General features: G+C 52.7%; 2 protein-coding genes across 4 annotated transcripts; both read right to left on the bottom strand.

Moving 5' to 3' along the window:
* Nucleotides 1–749: 749 nt before the first annotated feature.
* Nucleotides 750–9,382, bottom strand: CPN2 (carboxypeptidase N subunit 2). Its single transcript, XM_036446302.2, has 2 exons — nucleotides 9,237–9,382; nucleotides 750–2,565 (listed from the first exon to the last, which is right to left on the bottom strand). Exon 2 carries the CDS (start codon nucleotides 2,560–2,562, stop codon nucleotides 919–921), a length of 1,644 nt encoding a protein of 547 aa, XP_036302195.1. The 5' UTR covers nucleotides 2,563–2,565; nucleotides 9,237–9,382; the 3' UTR covers nucleotides 750–918.
* A 2,681-nt stretch (nucleotides 9,383–12,063) lies between these two features.
* On the bottom strand, nucleotides 12,064–25,246 carry LRRC15 (leucine rich repeat containing 15). Of its 3 annotated transcripts, none has more exons than XM_045583849.1 (3): nucleotides 25,145–25,246; nucleotides 21,250–21,333; nucleotides 12,064–17,705 (listed from the first exon to the last, which is right to left on the bottom strand). In XM_045583849.1, the coding sequence occupies exon 3, from the start codon at nucleotides 17,700–17,702 to the stop codon at nucleotides 15,948–15,950; it is 1,755 nt and encodes a 584-aa protein (XP_045439805.1). In that variant the 5' UTR covers nucleotides 17,703–17,705; nucleotides 21,250–21,333; nucleotides 25,145–25,246; the 3' UTR covers nucleotides 12,064–15,947. The 3 variants fall into 3 exon arrangements, with proteins under 3 accessions (XP_045439805.1, XP_045439806.1, XP_036302193.1); XM_045583850.1 differs by lacking the exon at nucleotides 25,145–25,246 and adding an exon at nucleotides 21,494–21,627; XM_036446300.1 differs by lacking the exon at nucleotides 21,250–21,333 and having other exon boundaries at nucleotides 25,145–25,196.
* Nucleotides 25,247–25,875: the final 629 nt, after the last annotated feature.

The raw sequence follows: 25,875 nt of genomic DNA on the forward strand, positions 1-25,875 counted from the left end.
TCATTCATTCTGCTGTTTGGTCGATTTGCATATTAGCCTTTTATTATATATGATGATTGGGGTGACATTGATTAATAAAATTATATAGGTTTTAGGGGTACAGTTCCATAATATATCACTGAATACTGTACTGTATGTTCATCACCCCAAATCAAGTCTCCTTTCACTCTTCTACCTCCCCCCACCCCCTTGCCCTCTGCCAATCACCACACTGTGGTCTGTCTGTGAGGTTTGGGTGTTTCCTTCTTAATTATCTTGTCTGATGAGCAGGCACAGCCCCACCCCCCACTGGGGGTTTGATGCAGTGAACGCCAATCAGCCGGTGTTTCCCTTCCCAAGGCACCTTTCACCTGGAAGCAGCCTGCAGGCGGAAGCTCACGCCATGAGTTCCCAGCACACCAGAGCCCGGACCCTTGCCCTTCATCTTTCTGGCCACCTGTGCTTCTATCGCCTCCTTTATCAATTAAAAAAAATGGGGGTGGGGGGATAGAAACAGACATTTGGCTTTTGAACCGGATGCCAAAGAGGGTGGCAGGAACCTAAGGGTTGGAACTCCAGGGTGAGGATGAGAGTGGGGTGGGTATCAAATAATAGAAAAACACCAGGGGAGTGGCCTTATTTTATTCTCTGGGCCCTGATGCCGCGTTAATGGGTGCTTTGCAAAGCTTAAAGTCTCAGACACAGAGGGGGAGATGAAGGAGGAGGAGGAGGAGGAGGAGGAGGAGGAGGAGGAGGAGGTGGAAGAGACTCTAAAGGTGAGCTTGGCCTCCTCCATCTTGGCCATGGACCTCCCTCCTCAGCCTCTGAAATTTTCAATCTTGGCCCAGCTCCAGCTTCCATGTGCTCCCCCCCCCACCCGCTTGCCTGGCCAGGCCCCGGAGGCCACATGCCCAGGCCCCTGACTCTGTCTACCCGCACCTAGGGGTCCCCTGCCCGAGCCTCAATGGACACAGTGACCCTCACAGAGCCGCAGCTCGACTTCAGCTCCCACCCCTGAGTGGCGTTGAGCGTCATTCCCGGGGAGTCCGAGTCCTGCCTGGGCGACAGCTGGATGTTCAGCCAGTGACACTGGGCGGCGGCGCACGCCAGCACCACGGTGCCCTCGGGGTTGCTGTAGGTGCACCGGCTCCGGGCCGCCCTGTCCTCGGCGGCCAGCTCCCAGCCATCCCCCGGCTCCCGGTGCTCCGGCCCCGGGGCCTGGTAGCCCGCGCGGTCTCGGGCGACCGGGCACACCAGCTGCTCCTCCTGCAAGGCGGGCACCACCTGGCCCTTCAGGTAGGCGGGGCCCGCGCAGTAGGTCTGGATGTTGAGGAGCCTGTCGCTGTGCTGGCGCAGCCAGCCCGAGAGGTAGGCCAGGCGGCAGTCGCACTGCCAGGGGTTGCCGTGCAGGGCCAGGTTGAACAGGTTGTAGTTGGTGTCGAAGATGCCCTGCGGGAGTGTGGCCAGCCGGTTCCTGGACAGGCTGAGCAGCTCGAGCTTGGTCAGGTTCCAGAAGAGGCCCGGCTGCAGCTCGGTCAGGTTGTTGCTGCCCAGGTACAGGTTGACCAGCTCGGCCAGGCCCCCGAAGACGCCGGCCGGCAGGTGGGTGAGGGCGTTGTGGGAGAGCGTCAGCGAGCTGAGGTTGGACAGCCCGGCGAAGGCGCCCTCGGGGACGGTGCCCAGCTGGTTGTGGGACAGGGACAGGCCGGCCAGGCCCGGGCAGCGGGTGAAGAGGCCGGCGGGCAGCGCCCGCAGCGCGTTGCCCTGCAGGTTCAGGAAGGTCAGGCTGCCCAGCGAGGAGAAGACGGAGGGCGGCAGGTGGCCCAGGGCATTGCGCTGCAGCCACAGCTTCTCCAGGCTGCGGAGCGGCGCGAACACGGTGGCGGGCAGCTCCGAGAGGGAGTTGCTGTCCAGGAAGAGCTCCCGCAGGCTGCCCAGGCCGGCGAACAGGTTGGGGGACAGGCGGGCGAGCTTGTTGTTGCTCAGCCTCAGGGTCTGCAGGCCGCCCAGGGGTGCAAACAGCTCCTCGGGCAGCTGGGCCAGCAGGTTCTGGGCCAGGTTGAGGCTCTCCAGGCGCACCAGAGGCTGGAAGAGCCGGGCGGGCAGGGTCTGGAGCCGGTTGCCCTGTAGCTGGAGGGACCCCAGGGCGCCCAGGTGGCGGAAGAGGTCCCTGGGCAGCGCCTCCAGCTGGTTGAAGTTGAGGGTGAGCTTGCCCAGCGAGGTCAGGTTGGAGAAGAGGCCGGCGTCGAGGCTGGCGAAGGCGCTGCCGGTGACCTCCAGGTCCCGGAGCGCAGGCAGGCCCCCGAAGGCGTCGGGCTCCAGGCGGGAGAGCCGGGTGTTGAGGAAGACCACCTTGCTGAGGTGGGGGCTGCCGGCGAAGGCCCTGGCGCCCACCGCGGTGAAGGCCGTCTCCACGAAGACGATGTCGGTGGCGCGGGGCGGGATGTCCGGCGGGACGGCGGCCAGCGCCTCATCGGAGCAGAACACCTCCCAGCGGAAGCAGTCGCAGCCCTCGGGGCAGGGCCGAGCCGACCTGGCCAGGAGCAGGAGGCAGGCCCAGGGCAGCCAGGCGCCGGCGAGCATCTCCTAGACCCGGCGGGACGAGAAGAGGGAAGCGGTGTCTCTGAGCCAGGCTGTGCGCCTCGGTGACCATTGAGGGGGACAGGAGGCCAGGAAATGGGCATCAGCTGTCAGGGAGGCCAGCCATTGGGACAGCAGTTTTTGGTGTGTGTGTGTGTGTGTGTGTGTGTGTGTGTTTAAAGAACTCGTGTATTTATTTATTTTTACTTCTTGTTAATCCTCACCAGAGGATATTTTTCCATTGCCTTTTAGAGAGAGTGGAAGGGAGAGGGAGAGAGAGAAACATCCGTGTGAGAGGCACATCAGTGGGTTGCCTCCTGCAGGAGCCCCATCAGGGCCAGCACGGAGCCTGCCCTCAACCAGAATCAAAGGTCGCCGGTTTGCTCTAACCACTGACCATACCTGCGAGGGCCAGTTTATGCTTTTATTGGTTTTCATGGCAGCCTTGCAAGGTCGGCAGGACCAGGGTTCTCGCCTCCAGACGGTGAGACAGTCACACGGCCTGCCCACAGCCGCCCTGCAGGCTGGCAGCGGGCCCAGCGCCCCGGCCTCCTGGACTCCCGGGTTTGTTCCAGATTGGAGGAAGGGCCAGAAAGGCATGGAAGAGAGGAATAAAAGACCACGTGCATTTGGGGAATTTTTAAGATAATGTGTAAAATATGGGCAGATTTATTCCTAAATTGGAAATGTTTAAAGCATGCTCCTCCTGCGTTTCCAAATCTCAGCACATTCCAGAGCCTCGTTAAGGAGAGAGCTTACCATCTGCTCTCTGCGCGTCTGCTGAGAGTGACGGCAGCCTCGGCACAAGAGGGCTCTTGAGACATCAGTGGGTTGCCTCCTGCACGAGCCCTGATCAGGGCCAGCACGGAGTCTGCCCTTGACCAGAATCAAAGCACTGCCGCTGAAATGCTCCCCTCCAGCCCCTGACAACACAGCCCCGCCAGCACGGGGCCATGGAGCTCCCCACAGCCAGCCAGCAGACAGGAGGTCCTAGCTGCAGGGGTTTCACTGACCAGTAGGTTTTGTTTTAAATAAGAGAAGGGGACCAGGTTTTTAGTTTACTAAATATTTTTTTTTTTTTAAAGAAAAAAAAAAATGCCAGCATCCACCCACAGGTCACAAGACAGTGATTCAGCTGAAAACTGTTTTGTCTATGCTCCAGTCCTTTCTGTGCATGAACCATTAGGCCAACATGTAAAAACAGAGAAGTATCACATTAAAACTCCAGATTTCAGGCGCTGGCTTGTATGGCTCAGCTGGCTGAGCATCATCCCATGCACTGAGAGGTCATGGCTGGCTTCCTGATTAGGGCTTATGCCCAGGTTGCAGGCTCAGTCCCCAGAAGGGGTTGTGCAGGAGGCAACCAATCGATGTTTCTCTCTCCCTTTCCCTTCCTCTCTCTCTAAAACATCAGTGAAAACATATTTAAATTTTTTAAAATAGTCCATATTTCCAGACGACTTAGGGGCAGTGGACTCACTTTCCTATGAGACCAGACCATCTGGGCTCAGTTGCCTCACTAGCGGGAGCACACCTCCCAGGTTACGGCTGCTCCCGCCCACACTGTGATCTACATGGCTCGTAGTGGTTTAGATTCCATTAACTAGAATTCCAGCTCTACCGAGTACCAGCTATCTGACCTTGGGCTTGTTACTTAATCCGTCTGCGCTTCAATTTTTTTTATCTGTAAAGTGGAGATAATAATAGTGTCTCTGGTGTTAGGGTAATTGGGGATTAAATGAATAAATACAAGTAAAGTTTTTAGATCAGCATCTGAGATAGAGCAATTAACAAACCATGTAAATTGTTGTTAAATGTTGCAAGCCACCATCATTACAGAAAAAAATTATCTGAACACCAAAAAAAGTATCATAGGAAAAACAAAATGCCTTTCAGATAAAACACATTTGGAAGGAAGGGAGGGACAGAGGAGGGAAGAAAGAAGGGGAGAAAGGAAGGAAGGAAGGAAAGGAGGGAGGAAGGGGCACTCCCTCTTCCCCTGGTCTGTGTCTCTGACTCTAATCTACTGTCATCCTATATAATAAAGAACTAACATGCTAATTAGACCAGAAGGCGGGATGACCTTCTGGAATTGTCTTCCGAAATGACCGGGAAGGACCAGTGGAGGTGGCGGGGGCCTCGGGGCCTTGAGGCAGCCAGAGCTGAGGGCAAGCTCCTTGCATGAATTTCGTGCACCGGGCCTCTAGTTTGGAAATCTATGCCTTAGGGTTTTCCAACAAAGGCAGTAACTTGAGATGTAGGACTTGATCTTTTTGATCACGTGTAGACAAATCCGCTTCGGCTCAGGCAAAAGTGGGTGAGGGAGGTAAGGGGGACCTCTCTGATGTGGGGGGCAGAGCTCGTGGCCGTTCCCACCTTCTAGCTCCCAAAGCTCCCACACATACATCTCAATGCCCAGAGCAAATCTAGAAGGACCCAGAACGGGGAAACTGGGGTCCCAGAGCCACGGCGACTGGCTCAAGGGCCTGCGGTGAAGAAGGAAGGGCCAGGGTCAGCCTGATGGCCTGCGTGCTAAGCAAGGTGCTCGCTGTGACACCCTCGGCACGGCTTCCACACCACGGCAGTGGCTGGGCGGGGGTGCACATGCCTGCTCCTCACATTTGCAGGACCCATAGTGAGAGTGTGCAAGGACCCTCGCCTACGGTCTGCCCCCTTCTCTCCCCCCCTGACGCTCTCCAGTGCCGTGAGTAGAGACCTCTTATTCACTCTGTGACATGGTTGGCCTGGGAAGGCAATCCACAGGAGCCCTGGGTCCTGGATACTTAAAAACAGGCTTTAAAATGGGGCACAGCCTCTAACGGGTGTGTCCCTCTGATCTTACACACTTCTCAGCCCTGGGGATGTCACGGTGGGAGGAGGGCAGACAGGGCCTCTGAAATGTAGGCCAGACACCCCCTTGCCCCAGTCAGCTGGGGTGAGGGTGGGTGGGTGGTGGCAGGGGACGGTACTCACCGTGGGGAACACCGGTTATTTCCAGAGGGGCCATGCCTAACCCTTCTGATGCCTCTCTAGAGTGGCTAACGGTCTGAGCTCTGGAGCCAGTCCGGATTCACATCTTGCCTCCACTCCTCCTGAGCTCTGTGGCCTTAACTAGATTGCCTAACCTCCCTGTGCTTCAATGCTCTCATCTTTAAAACAATGAGCTTCACTACTCCCTCCCTCGTGGGGCTGTTCTGAGGCCTGAAGGAGAGAATGCACTGGAAGCCCAGACACAGAGCCGGCGCAGTGCACACGCTCTGGTCCCCCGACGTGTCGCCGCCGAAAGGGCTGTTTGCTGAGGAGGTCTGAAGGCGCTCATTGGAAAAGGCGTCTGTTCTTTTTCACTTAACAAGGTGCTGTGGGTTCCTGGACTTTTCCTTCTACCGAATCACAGCCTCACACGGCTCGGAAGCCGAGGGTCTGTTCTTCACAGACGTCTGGAGGACCTGCTCTGCGGGCTCCATGCGGACAGCGATGGTTTCTGTCATGCCCGGAACATCCCGGTATCTGTCCAGAGCAGCAGCAGTCACCCTGACTCCTCTGAGTCCCCGCCAGCCCCAGCTGCTCTGAAGTAGTCACAGAGGCTGGCCGTGGAATAACGGGTGAGATCACTCAGCCACCTCATTTATGGGCCAGCGAGGTTTGTGACTTCAGCACTTTTTCTGCCTCTTTCCTCCCAGCCCAGAAAAGGGTGTAACGGTTTTGTCCTTGGTTTAGTCGAGCACAGATTCTAACAGCTCTGGCCAGGATGCCCGGGGACTTGGACCTCTTCCCCACCCCGCCCTCAAGAGCAGGTCCCTGGGGGGCTATAGAGGAAGGAAGTGCCCCTGCCTGGGCACTGTGGAGGCTGGCCCCCGAGGGGACAGTGGGGCAGCAGCCAGAAGATCCCTGCTCCCCATCTGAAAAACCACCTCTGCACTTATGTACAGACTAGAAACGGCCACAAAAATGTTCCATGCTCTCAGCAAGCCTGGTTTTAGGGGTGGTGGTGGAGATTACTGGTTGCAAATGAACTCTTTCCTCTTCTCAAGTTGCTTTTGGGTTGGCACATGTGTGGGTGTGCCGCAAGCCAGTCTGTCATCCACCACAGAGCCGCCCTCACTGCTCCCTGAGGGCGACGGGAGCCCAGAGGCCCTTGCTGCCTGGCCCAGCTCCCCGGGGACAGGCCTGCTGCTCCCCGGCTCTCAGTCTCCTTCCCTCAACCCAGGGAAATAAGCCACGTGGCTGAGGCAGTCAGACCTGCGTGGACTCCTGCCTCTGTCTCTCCCCAGCCAGCGCCCACCCCCCCAACCTGCTGCAAAGTGTGTCTCAGGCAGTGAAATGGGCCTTTGTAAATTGAGAGCAATCACCATCATAATGCTTCTACCTAAATTACAGGGCTGTTAGGCTTACTGTGGTAATTAAGTGAGATAACAAGCAGATTTCTCACCCCTCGGGGTGTCATAGCATTGGGTGGGTGGTGTTGTGATATAATCAGAGATATATAGTTGGCCTTCTTCCTGGGTCCTGGCACAGAGCTCCGAGTACCTGGGAGTTTCCCGGGTGATGAGGGAGCTCTTGTGTTACTCACAGTGAGCCCCTCGCGGCCACACCTGAGTTTATGCCAATGAAGTGACTCAGAGGGACCCTCCACAGCTTCAGATTAAGCCCAAAACCTTTGCCCTGTTTAGCTCTGATTGTGGGTGATTTATTTATTATTTTTTTAATTTTGCTTAATCATATACTTTCTACATTTTTTAAGTAATGAGGTGGAAAGTTATTATAAAAATTGAGATGATTGTGCAAAACGCACAGCACAGTGCCAGGCCCATTTTAGGGGCTTCCTTGATTTTTTTCCCCCTTCCTCAAAGTTACAATGCAAAAGGCTCGGTGGAGCTCGTCCATCAGCTGCCATAAGGCTCCTGAAGGAAGGACAGCTAGCATTCTGATGAAAGGTTGTGAGCCGGGCACCATCCTCTCTTCCAATGCTCCCCGCAGGGCCCAGCTCCAGCCCTCGCTTCCCAGACCTTCCCACTCCAGAACATGTGCCTCCCTCTCTCTCCCTGCTGCTGTCTGCCCCCATTCCACCTACCTCCCACGCCAGTGCAAGTCACACTTCCCCTGGGAAGCCCTCCTTGATTGCACCTCCTCTGGTTCCCCCGGGCCACTCATGCCCACTGTTGACTGCTTGGGTCCTTCTGCTCTGCACTCTGGTCGTCTGCACCGCCTGGTGGTGAGCCCGCAGCATCTCCACCTGCTGTGCACCCAGCACCTGGGTCGGGGGCCTGTGTGCTGACCCGGATGGAATGTGTTCGTGGCTGGTGTGACCCCGAAGCTCAGCTCTGACTCTTCAGCCTATTAATGGGGTTCAAATTCCAGCCGTACTGCCTACTCACTGTGTGGGCTTGGGCAGGTCACTCTATCCTTCTCCCCCACTGTCATTACACCCCGTCCCTTAGGGTAGAAATTCATACCCAATTGCATGATAAATATGTTAACTTACATGGTAAATAGAAAACAGCACAGTGCCTGGCAAACAGTAAATGATCAATAAAAGGGAGTTCATACACATTCCATTCCTAGAATGACTATATATTTTATCCTCTGAACCAGAAGTAAAAGGAGAGCTGTTGGTTAATTATGCCAGGACTACAGGCACACACTATAGAGTGGAGCCAGGCAAACGTGGGTGACGGTCCCCCTGCCTATCCCCCCTGCGGGGAAGCACGGGGCTTGGTTGGAATGTCTGTAAGGAGGATTCTCCGAAAGGTTGGGGGCCTCTGAGGGGACCTTGCCGAAGGCGGCAGCCCCTACCTTGGCTTTCCTAACAAGTCCGAGCCCCTGGGGTATTTGCTAGAATCTCTGTTTAGTCTTTAAATACAGGATCTTGTAGAAGCATAGGCTTTCTCAAAGATCTTATCCTGCTGATTGTCTCCAAAGGTTAATTTGTGTTCAAGTTGTTGTTACAATAAAAAGCCAATGAGTATAACCTGATGAATAAAAAGGTAGATACAGAGGCAATAAAGCACCGAACAGACTGTCACATTACAGCGGGAAGGCTGGGGAGTGTTGGGAGGGAGGGAAATAGATAAACCAAAGGACTTGTATGCATACATATAAGCACAACCAATGGACACAGACACTGGGGGGAGGGGGGGGGCGGCGGGAATTGAGCACTTGCAACAGGGAGTAGGGGAGGCTGGGGGAAGGTCAATGGAGGGAGATATATGTACTAATATATGTAATACTTTAAACAATAAAAATAATTGGGGAAAATAAAAAAGCCAATGAGGCAGGCAATCAGGGCTATTTGCTCCTAAAGTAAACTAGCCCCTTAGCTTCTCTTCCACAGAAACGTGTGCTGGGGTAACCTGCTCATCTGCCGCTCAGGGTCTACTGATCAGCCCCGGCACCCCACCAGGCACCAGGAGCTCCTGGGTGCAAGGACCAGGGCACTTTCCTCCCGGAATCCGCCCCCCTCGACCTGCCTCCTGCCTCCCTCAGCCCGCACCACCCTGGGTGAGTACCCGAGGGGCTTCTCCTCCCAGAGCAGGGGGTGCTTCCACCTGCCGGGAGCTGGGGACATGCTGCGAAGCCTGGAAGGAGTGGCCAGCTCCCCTCCTGCCTGCAGCCAGGACTCCAGGGTCCTCCCACGTTCCCACAGACCCAGGAGCCCTATAGTGACTCCGGACACCTACCGTGAGGGGCCGGGCAGGGGGGACCTGCTGCTCTAGCTCTTCCTTGGGAGCAGAAGGGTGTCCGGTGTGGTCTGTGGTCCGTGGTCAGTGTGGACCCAGCTGCCCAGAGCTGATCAAAGTTCCAGGAAGTGGTTCCTCCCCTCACGTGGCTTGAGTGTTCCCGGAATGTCACCCAGGTCACAGGAAGCAGAGAATCTGGGGCAATGCCTCAGAATATTACAAAATGATCCTGACCTGCTCCCACAGACAGGTCCCCGGTGGGGCCAAAATCCATTCAAAGTCACAGGCTTGGCACCTTTGGGACGCCCAGGGCACCCAGGAGGCCGCTCCAGGAGTGAGAAGTGAGCCTGGGGTCCATGCTCTCACCCACTTCTGGTAAAAGGCCAGGCTGGTCCCAGGAGCCAGACCTCAGCCAGGGGGCCAGCCACGGGCACCTGCTCGGCTCTCAACACCAGCTTCAATTCTAAGAAGGTTGTGGGTTTATTGATGTGTTTGTTTGTTTAACAAAACAACTTTCTAAATGCTTTCTGAGCTAAAAGAGGGAAAAGACTTCAGGAGGTAAATTTTGGGCCAGTCTGGAGAGACACATTTTCACCCCACGCAGGGGGGACCGTTGCTTTGGGAGATGGTGATTGTCCTGTTTCTGCAGAACAAGAGAGGAGTATGTGTGTGTGTGTGTGTGTGTGTGTGTGTGTGTGTGTGTGTGTGAGTGTGTGTTTTCAGGAGTGCAGGGTGAAGGTCTGACCAAAATAAGCAATGCCCAGATCCTACCATTCAAAGTATTCTGCTGGCTTTTATTATCTTTCCCCCATCACCATTTATCCCCCCTATACCCTCTTCCATCTCCACCCCCCATTCTGAAGGCTTTTAATCTTCTCACGTGATATCAATATTTATGCCACTCTTTTTCAAGTCCAAACCTGAACAAAAATTTTTGCATGTGAGCAGATTTTGGCCAAATTGCAAAGGCAGGACAGTGTGCCCCATATTTCAATGGGGACATAAAATAACCTGCACTTTGTCAGGAAACATGGGGGCATGTAAGAGGGGAGAAAGGCTGTGAACAAAGTGCTCCCAGCCCCACCCTCAGCAGCGCCCAGGCTGGCTGGCTGGCTAGATGGGGAGGTGGGCACACCTCTGGAGGAGACTCACACCCAGGCTAAGGGGACAGGTTCTTAAGGCAGAAAGAGAATGTGTCTGTTTGTCAATGTCATGGTGAGCTACAGAAATTTGGCATTCCAAGATCTGGGTTTGAATCTTGCTTCTTCAATAAATCAGCCAGTCTTCCCACAAGTTATTTAGTCTCTTCATTCTCATCTATGGCAGAGGGTCTGGGGAGGCGTGTGTGTGTGTGTGTGTGTGTGTGTGTGTGTGTGTGGACACACGTGTCAAATTACACTGCAGATATATGCAGCTAGAAGGACATGTGTGGCTATACAGAGTGAAGATTTGCATTAAGAACTCCAGGAAGCTTCTGGGAGGTAGAATTAAGGCTCTAACTCCTTTTCCCATTATTTCAGACACCTGTCTGAGTGGACAGGTGCAGTGGTTAGGGAAGGATAGCAAGGCTCTGACCCCAGTCATCAAAAACAGTCCAACCCTAGCTGGATTGGCTCAGTGGATAGGCATTGGCCTATGGACTGAAGGGTTGCAGGCTCGATCCCCAGTGGGGGGCATGCAGGAAGCAGCCAATCAATGATTCTCTCTCATCATTGATTTTCTCTCTCTCTCCCCCTCTTTCTCCCTCTCCCTTCCTCTCTAAAATTCAACAACAATAAAAATGGTCCAGCTCCATGATATAGTGAACACACGATTGACCCCTGTCCAGGTCCGGCCTCCAGGGACAGGCTCACATCTGCAGAAGGCTTCTAAGAACTAAGAGATCCCAGGAAAATATGTTTTAAAGCCCCTTTCCTGGCCATGGTGACGGGACATGGAAACAGCAGAGGGAATGGGTTCCCTCTTAATAAGTGGGCCTTCGCCAACAGCTGTGGCAGCCCCTGGAACCTGGAGACCTGGAGTAGTCCTGGGTCACCTGGACACGTGGTAGGAGTCACCTTCACTCGGATGGCGTCTTTTGAGAGCCCGTGACTCACTGAGCCTGGTGTGAAGCACCAATAGGAGTCCAGAGACGTAGGGTAGCCCCATCCACCTAAGCCCATGTGTGAGTGCGTACATGTGTGTGCATAGGCACATTAAACAAGTACTGAGTGAACTTCAGTGCCTTTCTGGTGACATAGAAGCAACTCCAGCCTGGGAGTCTGGAGGTCTGCTTGTGTGCAAGCTCAGCCACTACTTCACTTCCTGTCTTGATCATATTCTCTTCATCTGTACCATGGGTTGATCCTATCCTTAAGGCTCCTTCCCAACACAGTGGCCTATAGATATGATTTGTTATTTCATTTTTGGTCCCCACTCACTTTCTGAGGACCTTTTCCCAGCCCAGAATCTATTCTTTGTGAGAGGCTGTCTGGATCAGTCTTGTACACATATGACAAGAATGGGATCACCAGACTCGGGGGGCACGGGGGGCGGGGGGCATGGCGACAGAGTCAGTGGATGCTGAATAGACATGCTCCCAGGAACAAACTGGAATTACTACTAAAATACAGAAAAGCTTCCTGAATAATCAACGAAAAACTCACAGGAGAGAACTCTGACACTCAAGGACTGAAAGTGGAGATCGCATAGAAACTGATTTAGTTTGTATATTGTAAAATAAATAAATAAATAATAATAATAATAATTAAAAAAGAAAAAAAAATTTAAAGAGTGGGATCACCAGGTGTGCGACGCCATAGCCAAGACACCATAAAGAGCACACGTGTCCTGTGTAAGCCATTTATTGTTGATTCTGTATACCAAATTTGTTACAAGCAGTATCCAGCAAAGACAGAGCCCAGCAAAGATGGACCCCCAACCCTGCCCACCAGGGCTCACTCTATAAAACCCCAGGGGCCTAGAAATCTCTAAATGCATCACCAAACTCCTGGGACTAATTGCAATTATTCTCTAAGCAAGGCAAACATGGTCTACTTTTGAAGGCAGCATGAAGGCAATGGGTTGGTGAGAACGATCCATCCTTAGATGAAGGAGAAAATGCAGACAGGGAGGAATTTGGCCTGGAGAACACTCGTTCACCCTCTCTGAGATGGCTTCCTCCCCTAGACCACCATCACCTTCCCAACAGCTTTCCTAGCAACGCAGACTCAGTTCTGACTGTTGGACCCATGGGCTGAATTCTTTGAAAGGTTTGCAGCTAAAGACTGGGATGCGTCCACTGTCTGACTACCTGCTCTAGTTATCTAGCTATTTCTAGCTCCCCACTCTCCATCAGCTTCCTGAGTTTAGAACTAGATTCTTGAAACTGTTCTCCACTGACATCTGGAAGGTGGTGGAAACTGTCGCCCATTAAGAGTTCTGAGAACTGTGTTTGTGCCTTTGAATTCTAAAGAAGGGAACAAGATACACACAGCCCAACACTTTCCATGAGAGGGGCCAATGTTTCTCTGACGGATGGATGAGTTTAATTTTCCCCTGCATTGACGACATTTTTGAGACACACAGTGCCCAGTGAGGTTTCTGTGGCTAAGACTCTGGGGAACAACAGGAGACTGACTCCCATTTTCTTTGGTTCAATGATGAAAGCTCAGTACAGGCCACGAGATCTTGTACAAAGTTTGAAGAGAGAAGGAAAATGTTGCAGAAGAAGGGCAGGTTAAGACCCATCACGGGGGATAAGGTAGTCCTCATGCACAGGGGTGTTGTAAGGATTAAAAAGAAAATGCCTGTTAAGTGCTTTCAAGGGAAGCTGTGCACAGTAAGCACTTTTGGAAAACTGGCTCTAACTGGTTTCTATTATTTTTTTTTCCCTCCAACATTGACCCTCTGCTTCAAATGCACTCTTCTGGTACCAGCAAGGTGACCGAGAAGCCCGTGAGCAGAGGGGGGAAGTGAAGTGAACTCTGTGCCCTCCTTCTATTCTAGGGGGGCCAAGTGGCTCACTCCAGCCCTGAGAAGTGAGCAAATGCATCGTCCTGTTGGAAAGAAAACTACTCAGCTTTTCTGGCAGCTTCCTGACTAGACAGCATGGCTCAGAGGCCAAAAGACCTGCCAATGAAGAGGAGACTGGATGGCTCCATCCAATCCACTCTGATGGGAGAAAGGAACAGGCAAGCTCGGAAGGTCAGGTAAAGGGTCTACCATTCCCACCTGGAGTGCTTCTAGGTGGGATCATCTGAGCACAGCCGCCCTGAGGCCAGCCTTTGGCCTGGAAACACGTGTTGATCTCGAGGGCCAGAGAGGGAAGTATTCCAATGTCACCGCCGATGCTGGAAGCACCCAGGGGCTCTGAGTTCAGAGTGGCAGGACACACTGGATGAAGAGGACTCTTTCCTCACCTCTCTGCCCAGTAGTGCTTTTGCACAAGGAGACATTAGAGGTGACTCATAAGGAGGGCGGTGAGGAATGCAATGCCAAACCATGCTTCCTGCCTGAGGAGAGCAGGCTGAGCTTCCCTCTTTGGTCCCAGGATACAGACTACCATTGGTGGGATGATGCTCATGCCCTAAGCTCTGAGCTCACTTGCTTTCAGGCCCCAGCAACACATCTACCAGTTGCTACAAATATTTTGAAAATTTTTTGGAAAATTAGATTTACCTTGGGGAGATGATGTCTTTTGCCTCTGACAGGCCCTATCTCTCCCAGATTCCCTGGAATAGAGAGTAAGAAGCTACCAAGAATGCTAATTCTCAGGTACATTCCTTCCTGGACCCTTTTTTGGGGGAACCTGTCAGCATCATTCTGCTAAGGCCCCAAGAGATTTCTTTACTTGTCTTATGGAGCAGAGGGAACCTGTAAGAGGCAATCAGGATTGGTGGCAGGTTTCCAAATCTTTATAGTGTTGGCTACAGCTCTTTCCTGGGCAAACATGGACATCTGAAATTCTCCATTTAGAACTTCTACTTCTAAACTGGTAGACCAGTTGTCCAGAGAAAGATGTCTATTGCTATAAGCATAATTTATTTACCAGAGTGAATATGTATGCAGCAGGAAGGGTGGCAAGGGCAGGTATTCAAATGATTGTAACTCAAGGGGGAGAATAACTCTTATAACCAGACCCCGGGTCAGAGTTGTTCCAGAGAGGCCCAAACCCAGTGTGACTGATCCATGTACCCTGGTGTTTTCTGCTCTGTATAAGAATTCTGAAATTCTGTTTATTCTGAAATTCTGTTTCTAGCTGACTGTAATGTTGATGGAGAATTTCACCACCACATTTGAGGGATTGCTGGGTTCCATTATACTTGGATGTTCAATTAAAGGATCTCATCTCTGAGGTATTTCACTTCCCCCAAATGGAGAGTGAAAATTAAAAACAGATATAGGTGCATCATGCCCACAAAAAGGTCCAGGCAGAAGGGTCTCCAATGAACAGCAAGCAGACAGCTTATTGGTAGAGAAGGGTGTGTGGACACTATAGTTGAGATGCTTCTGACCTGGCCAATCTGGGAGCCGCAGGGTCTGAGGATTTAATAAAATCTTCTGTCCAGGCCAGCGTGTACCACATCTTCTCCTCCACTCTGGCAGCTGGACCTTCACAAGGGCTGACTGAGAGGAGGGAAGAGGGGAGGACCCATCCTGGCCCAGGGGGAGCCATTTCCCAGGTAAGTCCATGCCATTTCCCATAAGCCCCCATCTTCTTCAGAAAAAGACTGGGATAGAGGATACTGGTGATATCTTGTTTGTTGATCAGGACACTGATTACAGGGTGTGTACAGTTTGTGAAAATCCATCAAGCTATACACTTTTCTGCTCTGTATGTATGTTTTCCTTCAATAAACACTTAAAAGAGAAAAACCCTAGGGGTAGACACAAGAACCCCTAGGTAACAGGCTGCTTTCTCCACCCAGTACCAATAAGCTGACTTTAGCATTTAACAGGTCAGAAATTCTACATGATTTTATTCCTTAAAGACTATAAAATTTAAAGCTAAGTGTGCAGCTTGGAAATACCATTCCTCTAAAAGGCTGAACTGGTTTCACTGTGCCTTTCTTCCTCTTCCACATAAAAATCATGGGAGATCCTGATGATGGCTCTGTCTCCAGGAACTGAGCAGCATCGTTTTCTCCTCTGTCTTTCACAGCATCCTGAGGACCAGGGTGCTTGGCAGTTCTGAAGAAACCAGCTAAATGGGTTGAAGCCTTCTTTGAGGAGAGAACTCACCTTGCCTTCAGGTGCAGAAAATCAAAGGAGAGCTTCATCTGAAGTGACAGGGTGGAGCCTTGCCACAAACGATAAAAGGAGCAAAAGAAGGACAATCAACTTACAGAATACTTGGGAGAGAGGCTGTCCTGATGGAGAACTATTTCCATAAAGTGAACAGGCATGGAATAAGTGTGTCTATAGAGGCCAGCAAGGGTGTGGGCACAGGAAAGGTTGTTCCTAGAGGAGAGCTGGTGAGGTTTTGGAGGAGTGGCTTTCTTGAAGGAAGCCCTGGGCTGTGAATTGGAAACCCTGCAGGGTCAGATCTCTCTGGTGGTAAGAAGGTCCTGCAAGAGCAGGTCAGGAAAAGGTGAGGGTGCCTTCCGCTCAGGGACCAGAGAGAGGGAGCAAGGGATGGCTCTGTGGACCCAGGGGTAAAGGTCAAAAGATGAAATTCCCAGATTCTCCAGTGGTCCCACCGTTCCCCATCCCTGCCTCCAGCCTGCCTCTTTAACACTCATTGGGTGACTTCATCTGCATCAGGACTGTGTGGCTCCTCTTCTTACAGCAGCAACAGCAGATGCAGGCAGCGATGGACGAGGCCAGGGCAATGATTCCAATGACGATGGCAGCAATGGCCAGCCCGCTCTGGGACCGGGTCATGCCCCACGTGCTGCGGTCATCAGTGACCTGGATGGTGGTCAGATCGGTGAAGTCCTCCACGGAGCTGGTGGACTCAGTGGCAGAGGAGATGGAAGTGGTCTCAGGATAGCTGGGAGTTTCCGGGTACTTTGGCGTTTCTGGGTAGCTGGGCACCTCGGGGATCACTGGGGCTTGGACACTGGGAACAGCAATGTTGATGTTGATGATGATGAGGGACTGGCCCCGGACACTGGCTGGGCTGAAACACACCGGGAGGTTGTCTGTTCCCAGCCTGGGCTTGTTGAGCAGGAGCCAGTTGTGGAGTGGAAGGATGCCTGAGTCACACCTCCAGGGGTTGTCGTAGAGTCGAAGTTCACATAGGTTCCCCAGGTGGTCGAAGATGCCCACTGGCAGGTTCTCTAGCTGGTTGTTCTGCAGCTGGATGTTCATGAGGCCGTTGACATTGGCGAAGATGTTCCCTGGGAGCTGTCTGAGGCGGTTGTTCTGCAGGGAGATGTTCTGCAGGTTGGCCAGCATGCGGAAGACATTCCCGTCCAGCTCCTGCAGCGCATTGGTGTGGAGGGACAGCTCCCGCAGCTCTCCCAGCCCGTTGAAGGCGCCGGGAGAGATGTAGCTGATCTGGTTGCGGCTGAGGACCAGGACCTGCAACTGGCGGAGGTCGCTGAAGACATTGTCAGGTAGAGAAGTGAGGTGGTTGTCGTAGAGCCAAAGCTCTCGAAGATTGTGCATGGGCCCAAAGATCCCCGGAGAAAGCTCCTTCAGGGAATTCCCAAAGAGCGTGAGACGGTTGAGCTGGGGCAGCCGCATGAAGATGCCAGGGGGCAGCTGGGAGATGTGGTTGTTGGACAGATAGATCTTCTGGAGGTTACGATTGTTGTTGAAGAGGCCAGGGGAGAGCACACCGATCTGGTTTTGCTGCAGGGAGAGCTCTTGGAGGTTGCCCAGCCCATCAAACGTGCCCATGGGGATGTCTGAGAGCCTGTTCTCACACAGCCGGAGGACTTGGAGGTTGCCCAGGCGCTGGAAGATCCTGGGCGAGAGGTAGGTGAGACTGTTCTTACACAGATTGAGCTTGTTGAGGGCCCCCAAGTGGTCAAAAACGCCATCAGGGATGTATTCCAAGTAGTTGCCATGCAACTGCAGCTCCTTGAGGTTGCTGAACTGGGAGAAGTGTGCTGGTTGGATCTGTACCAGCTGGTTGCTGGACAGAAGGAGTGATTCAAGATTGTCCAGGCCCTGGAAGAGGTCAATAGGCAGAACCTGAAGCTTGTTGTTGGCGAGGCTGAGGTAACGCAGCGAGCCCAGGTTGCGGAAGGCACCAGGCATGATTTGGGATAGCTCATTCTTCTCGATCCTCAGGGCTATGAGGGCCGAGATGTTGTGGAACGGGGACTCGTTGAGTTCGGTGATGTGCGTGTTGAGGATCTGCAGGCTCATGGCGTTCCAGGGCAGCGGGGTGGGCACCGCCACAATGCGCGCCCCGGTGCACTCCACCTGGGAGGCCCTGGAGCAGGTACACTCATTAGGGCAGCCATAGTAGGCCAACCCGGCAGCCCAGACTTGGCAGCCCACCAACAAAAGGAGATAGTGTTTCAGTGGCATGGCCTGTGCAAGGGGAAAGAACACACGAGTCAGGGTCATCTCGCCAACACTCCCACTGTTTTGAAGCCAAGGTCAATCTTTGGTACCCAAAACTAGCTTGCCTTTGAACCCCATCACCACATACTCAACTTATGCACTATGGTCTGGTCAGCAAGCCTCTTTGCCTTCCCTCATGCTTTCCTACTTCCAGGGCTTTGCCCAAGCAATTCCCTCCACCAAGAGTGCTCTGCATCCTCATCCAAGTATTTACCAAACTTCTAAGTCTGACTCAAAAGCAGTCACCTTGCCCTGACCAGTTTGGCTCAGTGGATAGAGCATTGGCCTGCGGACTGAAAAGTCCCAGGTTCGATTCCAGTCAATGGCATGTACCCTGCTTGTGGACACATTCCCAATAGGAGATGTGCAGAAGGCAGCTGATTGATGTTTCTCTCTCGTCAACATTTCTAACTCTCTATCCCTCTCCCTTCCTCTCTGTAAAAAATCAATAAAATATATATATTTTTAAAAACAGTCACCATAAGTCAGCATTAGCTACTCTCCCATGTAGGTGGTCTTCCTAACCTCTATTATAGATGACACCACAGTCAGCTCTACATGACATTTTTCCCTTTCTGCCTCCTTCACCAGTCAATAAGCGTTTCATCTTTCATCTCTATGGGTCCCTTAAAGCAGGAACAGTACTTTATCCATCTCTGCATCCCTCACAGTACCTGAACTTGCTATGTGAACATGGCTTGAAGTCCAGTGCAAAGAAATGGGACCCAATTAAGTTACGGAACATCTATAAAGATGAGCTTCCATAGTCAAATGTCAGGTCCAGACTTGAGAACAGAAATAAACAACCTAAACAGGGGGCAGGGAAAAAGTGACTCAACACTTTTAATAAGAAAAACAAATAGGGCCTGAACCTGGGAAAGATGTTAAGGCCACAAACATGGTGGCCTGCCGGGAGGAGCCATAGCAGCCAGCAGAGGCAAGACCATGCTGATAATCTGGTGGAAAAGACCACTGGAAGCTTGCTTTTTCCTCTGCCTGGGCCCCACTCCAGCCCCTCCCCACCCTGCCCATCACCACTACCAACAACCTGTCTCTTCGTTGATCTTCGTTAACTTGTCTCACAGATACTTTATCTGGGTTTATTTCAATCTGCCTTCCCAATAAAGCACACTATCTGCACCACTTCCTGTCTCACTGGGAGAGGCTGCTGCCACTCAGCTGATGCCTGGGCTCGCCCTTCTGGGGACTAATCCACAAAGAAACACTGAGTAGCCTTGAGTAAGTCCCAGAAAACTTAGGATGTACTTTGAGCCAAAAGATGGTGGGTCCAGATGCTCCCATAGGCATGGTGTGATCTTGAAATGAGGCCAAATTCACAAAGGTTTGGTGTTTGAGGTCAGGGGTGATGATACTTTTATATATACACGCATTGTGTATAGAACATGGATACAGGAGGCATGAAGATTGGTCCTGGCCTGAATATCTACATATCACTAGGCAGCTGTTGGACCTTGGATGAAGTGTGAGGCCTCCTGTCATCTGTTAAATGGTGATGGTCATCTCTGCTCCCTCTTAAGGCTGTTGTGAGGAACAAATGGGAGAATGGGTGTGAGGGTTCTGTGCAAATGTGTGTGGTGTTCCAAGCTCATCCACAGCATGAACTTTACAGACAGGAAGGCCTCCCAGTCCTCTAACCTTGGCATTCTTAGTCAAGGGTCTAAGGATTTCTGTGGGCATCTGTACCTTCTGAGGTCCAAAGGGATCTCTAAATCACAAAGGGTTAAGAACTGCTGATGGTAAATTCTCATTATTTTATGGGGAATGTAAGAAGCAGGGAAACTGAAGCCCAGAGCTTAAGCCCAGAGCTCCAGACTCCTGGGTGAATGTTAAAGCAGTGCCTCTCCTTTTAATGAGCAAGAACCCTGAGTCAGAAGAAGGAATTTCGGATGAAAGTATATAAGGCATAAACTGGCTGGGTGGAGAAAGTATTTCTATAGTCTCTCTCTGTTCCGCTGAACTCAATAGTCTTGAGTCTGGTCCACAACTCAGAATAATCCAGGATTCCCAATCTGGCCTCAGCTCAACATACCCCTCCCCTGCCAGCAGCAAGCATACTCTGGGGACAAAACCCAAGTTCATCTCTCACCCACCCAAACCTTGATTTTTCATTTATTCACAGCTCATCCAACCCCTGGCCTGCTGTACTTTAGCATTAAGGGCTTGACCAAGAAAAGGAATAATGATAATTTGGCCAATGAATTCCAATGTAAAGAAATGGGGCCAGATTAAGCTATGGATACATCCATAAAAATGAACTTCCATAGTTAAATGTCAGGTGCAGACTTGAAAGCAGAAAATAAACAGCCTAAATAGGGAAGCAGGAAAAAAGTGACTCAACACCGACCCCAGGAGAAAGACTTATTGATGGTAACAAAGAATGAATACAGCCCATAAAGGATAACATCACTGCATTAATAGAAGTATTTAGTGTAGAAAAATGGAGATTATGGTCTTACTCTACTCTTCCCTAATCAGGCCACATCTGTAGTGCTATGCTCAGTTCCACCTTGAAGTTTAAGACGGGCAATGACAAACTGGTCTTTTGAGGGCCTTCGATGATAAAGGGACACGGAAATCAAACATCCCCTTGGAGTGACTTACAAAAGGTCATTTATTCACAGCCATTAGAGTCTAATGGCTGCTGGTGACATGCTAGGCAGCACTTATTTATAATGTATATTTCCATACCCTATGGGTATCACAGTTCTCAAGTGTCAGGGGCTTGGGCATTAAATTAAATGCCCATAAATTTGGCAAGCCCAGGACAGTCCATCGAGTTTCCCATCTGTAAATGAGGGTGTGGCTGAGCCCCGCTCCGAGGACCCATCTGAGTCTGCATTGCCCATCTCTGGAGGGGGCATTAACCAGCCCCAGGAAGTGCCAGGGCCAAGGCGGGGTGCCTCATGGCTTGGGAGAAAGGGGGAAAGATAGCTCCCTGGTGGGAACAGAGCCACTCTTGTTGGAAATGGACCACACTCAGCTTGACAAATATTACAAGAATTTGCACATCTTCCTTTTTATAAATCCTCATGTATGCAGAGCCCACCCCGGCACTACATGCAGCTGTTTCCTGTTTTCCAGCACTTGTTCCTGCCCCAGCTGGAACTGGCTGCTCCAAAGGACCTCCGAGGAGCCCACCTCAGACCAGCTGCAGAGCCCTTGGGGGAGGGAGAGACTGCAGAAACGGGGCTGCAGAGCCAGCTGGGCCTGGGATTCTTAGCAAGCGTTGCAGGCAGCCGGAGGCCCTCGGGAGCCCAGCACACAGCGGCCTAATAGCCCACGCTGCCCGGTGCCGCTTGGCAGCCATGACCAATGCCAGTTAAAGACCCACAACGCTCCCTAATTACACCCTCCTCTCCCAGGAGGCAGGCTGCCTCCACAGTCATGGCAGCGGCAGCCGCCCAGCCCAGGCCCTGATCTGGGAGGGGACACAGCCTGGCATCTGGCACTGGCACAGGAATTCCACGAGCTGAGCAGACAGACAGCTCACCTGGACACTGCGACGCGGTCCTGCCCAGGAGGAGACGCGCTGGGAGCAGGCGCGCTGGCTGTGGGTCTCTTCAGCAAGAACAGCCTGTGATTCATGAACAAACACATAATTAGCTTCAAGGCCCCGGGCCCCGTCGGTTGGTAGGTTGGGACTTTGGGGGGAGGGGGGGAGTAATACCATCATTCACATTCTCTAAATATGAGGTTTCCTGGGAGGAATGGCTTCTTCTATCAATGCAACAAACCTTCTTCCAGAAAGAGCATGGGAGAGAAACGTGCCATTCTGGTCTTGATACTGAGCTTGAATGGGAGTTTAGGCAAAATCTCCAGGCCTCAGTTTCCCCTCCTGCCAAGGCCCCTGGCAGCTCTGATATCTTCTCACTGGAGGCAGAAGAGACATGTGACCCAAAGCCCCACCATTCTCTTCATCCTCTCTTCCTCAGAGGTCACACCAAACTGCCAGCAGCGCCACCTGCCCAGCCCCATCTTCATGTCGAAGCTTTCAGAACTTGGACCCATCTTCCGGGCCCATTTATGTCAGGCAGGAGGGATCCCTCTTGTTAATCGGTGCATCTTCACACAGCCAATAGCCATTTCATGGTATCCAGGAGCTAAGAGAGGCCTTAGGCAGCCTCTGGTCCTGCCCTCTCCCAATGCACCTGAGGAATCTGAGGCCCAGAGAGGAGATAGCCCTTCCTGGCCTGTACCCTCGCCCCAGCAAGGTCTCCCCGTATGGCCTCTTCGGCTGAGAGAGGTGCCCCATCCAGCTCACTGGGAAGACAGCTTTGGAATCGCTGGGGGTGTCCACTCGCACAGCCAGCTAGTGTGAGCCTCGATCAAGCTGCTTGTAGGTGCTCTGTCCTAAGGGTAGAGACGTTGTCTGACTGGGAGGCTCCCTAAACAGGAGTAGGGCCCCCTCCCCCAGGTCAGCACATAAACATCACCTGGAAGAGCCTGGGAGCCTGCTCTCAGACCTGACCTCATGGCGTTGCAGCTGTGAGGATAAAGTGGGTTAATACCTGTAAAGCCCTGAGATCGGTTCTTGGCACAAAGGGAGAACCCAATAACTATTGCTTACAATTACTGTTCATTCGGCTGAGGAGTAAAATGCAGGTCTCCGGAGGCTCCACCCACAGAGATCTGATCCCTAGGTCTGAAGGGCTCAAGCCCTTGCACATTTAACAAATTCCCCAGGTGACTGTAACGCAGGTGCCCACAGCCCACACTCAGAAGCACCACTCAAGGCCCAGACCAGCTGGGACCCCACGCTCATGATCTGCATCTTTTACAGCCAAGAAACTAACCCGGGATGGAAAAGGCTGATGGTCAAACTATGGGCCTGGTCAGCTCCATGTCATTCCTTCCTCCAGTGGCCCTTTCTGAAATCCGGGGTTTGTGCTAAGTTAAGCCCAGCAATCGAAGCTTCTTCCAGAAGCAGAGCTCAGAGCCCAGGCATTAGAGCTATAAGGGCCTTTTTGAGACCAACTGGTCAAATTATATGGTCGCTTGGTACATGGGAAACTAAGGGGTGCAGAGGGAGGAGGGGACGTGCCCAGGGTCACACAGTCACTTGAAGATTCCTGACGCCCAGTCAGGGCTCTGCCTAACCACAGAGATTGAAAAACCTCTGAACCTTGTCACAAGCCTCTAGGACCTTGTCAAACGTGTGTCTGGCAGTGTTTGGAAGGGGACAAGAATGGCCTTGCTCCTTCCATCCTAACATGGCCTCGGGCTTATATGCAACCAACCCTCTAGCTGTCCAGCATTATGAACAAAGGTCAAGTAGCTCTGCCAACTCCCAGGCTACATGGTTTGAGGCTGCTCTTCCTCAGAGCTGCTCTGATGCTTGTGTTTGCTCTGTTTCACCTGAGTGGCCTGGGGCTGGAGGGAAGGAACAGAGGGCTCACCAGAAGAGTTGATCTCAGCACAGAGCTCCATTGGAGTGGTACCCAAGATGGGCATACTCTACCCAAACACGGAGTACCCCAGAACCCCAGGGAAGACTGGCCACACCCTCCTCCTCCTCCTCCTGGCTCCATTGCTGACCCCCATCTTTCACAACCCTCCCAAACCAAAATAGTGTTCATTTGTTTAAAAAAGGAAATAAATAAGGAAAAAGCAAGTTCTTTCCAGCCCCAAGGTTAGAAGCATAGGGCTTCTTGCAGAGGCCCGGGTAGGGCTGTAATTAGCTTGGCAAAAGCAGCTGGAGATATGGCAAACTCGCCGGCAGAGCAGGGAGAAGCTCCCACTTGGGGCTTTTATTAGAGAAGTCATGGGTTACAGCCCCTCCTCGGGGTAACACCAGGGGGCTCAAGTTAGACAGAAATGGATCAGCCCCTCATCAGCATCTTGGAAGTGATCTCTAAATCTTGTGTCCCAGAAGCCAAGGAAGGCAATGAAACCAGAAGCTGCAGCCCATCTTTTGTGGCCAGGGTTTAGAGAAGCAAATTGCCATGTGTAATCACAGCCTCGGAGTTCTGGCTGGCAGGATCGCGCTGGGACGTCTCTCCCATCTCTTCTTATTTCTCTACATCTGGATCTGTTCCCACCTTCTTATTTCTCTACATCTGGATCTACTCCCATCCCCTCCATTTACTGAGCAAGCCCAGGTAGCATCCCCCAGACCTGGGGAGAACCTTCCAGGGTGCCCTGACTTTCTGCAAAGTCTGCTCAGAACTCTGCCCCCCTGATCAGACCTTGCTCACATGCTAATCTCATCAGCGCAGAGCCCGCCCAGCTGACTCAGGACCACAGGCAAATGGGACTGTCTGGCCCGGAATGCATCCCAGATGTTCAGCGGATGCAGAGCACAAGAAATGACAGCCATTGGAGATTTCTAAATTAGGAGCCCGTGGCACCGAAGCTTCATCTGAAAGCCGCCTGAGACAGGGTGCTATAATCCCAGAGATCCGAAAGGAGGAGCCGGAGGTTGACTGACAGGCATCCAGCATGGACCCACTGGCTCCATGGACCTCTGGGTAATGTGTCGTCCCAGAGAGGGGCACAGCCTGCCCTTCCCTGACATACTTGGCCCTGGAGGTAGAGGAGCTCTCTCCCACTTTGCCACAGGTGGGCTCTAGAGAGTTCTGGTTTTCCACTGTGGGTTCCTTGCCCCCGCCCCTGCCTCTGGATTTGAGCAGAGATGCTGGTGGAGGTACAACTGTCACCATTTTAAGTGTCTACCACCCTCATCCCAAATCCATTCCAGCCCTGACACTCCGCCAGGGGGGCACTGGCTGGCTGAGGGGAGAGCCGTCAGAATGCGGGCGCCTAAGCCGCACACAGACGTAGAACCCCGAATGACTCCGAGCCCACAGCTGAAGCTCAGACTGGCCAACCAGCACCAGCACATCTGCTGAAGCCGCTTTTGTGGCAGCTGAGAGTAGGAAGAGAGGAGGACAGACCCCGGCCCGGGAACCCACTGAGGCAGGGTCCCAGGGGTCCCGTACAGACCCAAATCCGGGGCAGGCCACGGGTGACCTCCCAGCAAGTGAGGACCTGGGTTCAATAACCTGAGTCTTAAGAAGAGAAACCCTTGGCCAGGAGACCTAGTATCCAAAGGAGCTAACTCATTGGGTAACTGGTGTGCTAATTGGGTCAACTTCAATGTGCCTACGGTCCCGAACCGTCCTCTCAGCACCCTGGGTTGACACCATGGGGCAGTGAGGCCAAGTGAAGGCTGGTGGCAGACCCGCAGAGGGGCTGGCGGCCCCAGGAGCGCTGGGCAAGGGGTGGACAGGCTCCCTCCGGCGGCGCAAGCTCCTTTGCGGGGTGGGGAGTGGAAGCTTCTGAGAGCATCCCAGGCGCGCCACGCCAGCCCAGCTCCTTCTGGGGCCTCTCCCTGGGGCAGCAGGGTCGGCAGGAAAAGGGGATGGGATGTGATCCCGCCTACTTACCAGTAGCTTCGCGCCTGCCCGCCCGCCTGCAACCAGAGCGAGCCGGAGAGGAGGAGTGGGAGCTCACGGCTGCAGCATGAGTGCGGCTCGCCCGGCGCTCCCGGTATTTAAACGGTCCCGGGTGAGTCACCGCAGGGGGCAGTGTCTGCGCGGTGGCGGGGAGGGGCGGCGCGGGGGCAGCCGCATCCCCCAGGGAGCCCGCCAGCTCCAGGGGAAGGGGTTTCCACTGTCTTTTAGCAACGCATTTTTTTTTTTTTTTTTGTCCTTTCTCTTTTCCTCTGGTTTCTTTGAGACTCCCTCGCTGCATTGGCATTGTGGTTCTGCAAAAGGCATTCCTTCCTTCCTTTTTTTCCTTTTCAACTACACTGAGAGTCATTTCAAATGTGCAGAAAACGTGCAAGAACAACACAGGAACACTCATATTCACTTAACCCAATTCATCCATGTCAACATTTTGGGGGGGAAAATCATTTAATTCCAAAGAAAAGGTTAGACCTGTGGTATCCCTCTTCAAAACAGTGTCTCAATTCCCTTCTGTCACCATCCAGCGTCCCCTCAATGTCCCCCTCCTGCACACAGCAGTCAGGCCATATTGGAGATGTGGGGCTCTCCATGCCCTTCACCTCCATGCGGGAGCCCACGCCCAGCCACCCCTGGAGGGGACAAGAAACCATCTCTATTGTGGTATCACCGAGAGGGCGGGGAGAGGAGAAGGAAGCCACAGCTGGAGG

The sequence above is a fragment of the Pipistrellus kuhlii genome, unplaced genomic scaffold (genome assembly GCF_014108245.1).
Source record: "Pipistrellus kuhlii isolate mPipKuh1 unplaced genomic scaffold, mPipKuh1.p scaffold_m20_p_2, whole genome shotgun sequence".
Lineage (NCBI taxonomy): Eukaryota > Metazoa > Chordata > Mammalia > Chiroptera > Vespertilionidae > Pipistrellus > Pipistrellus kuhlii.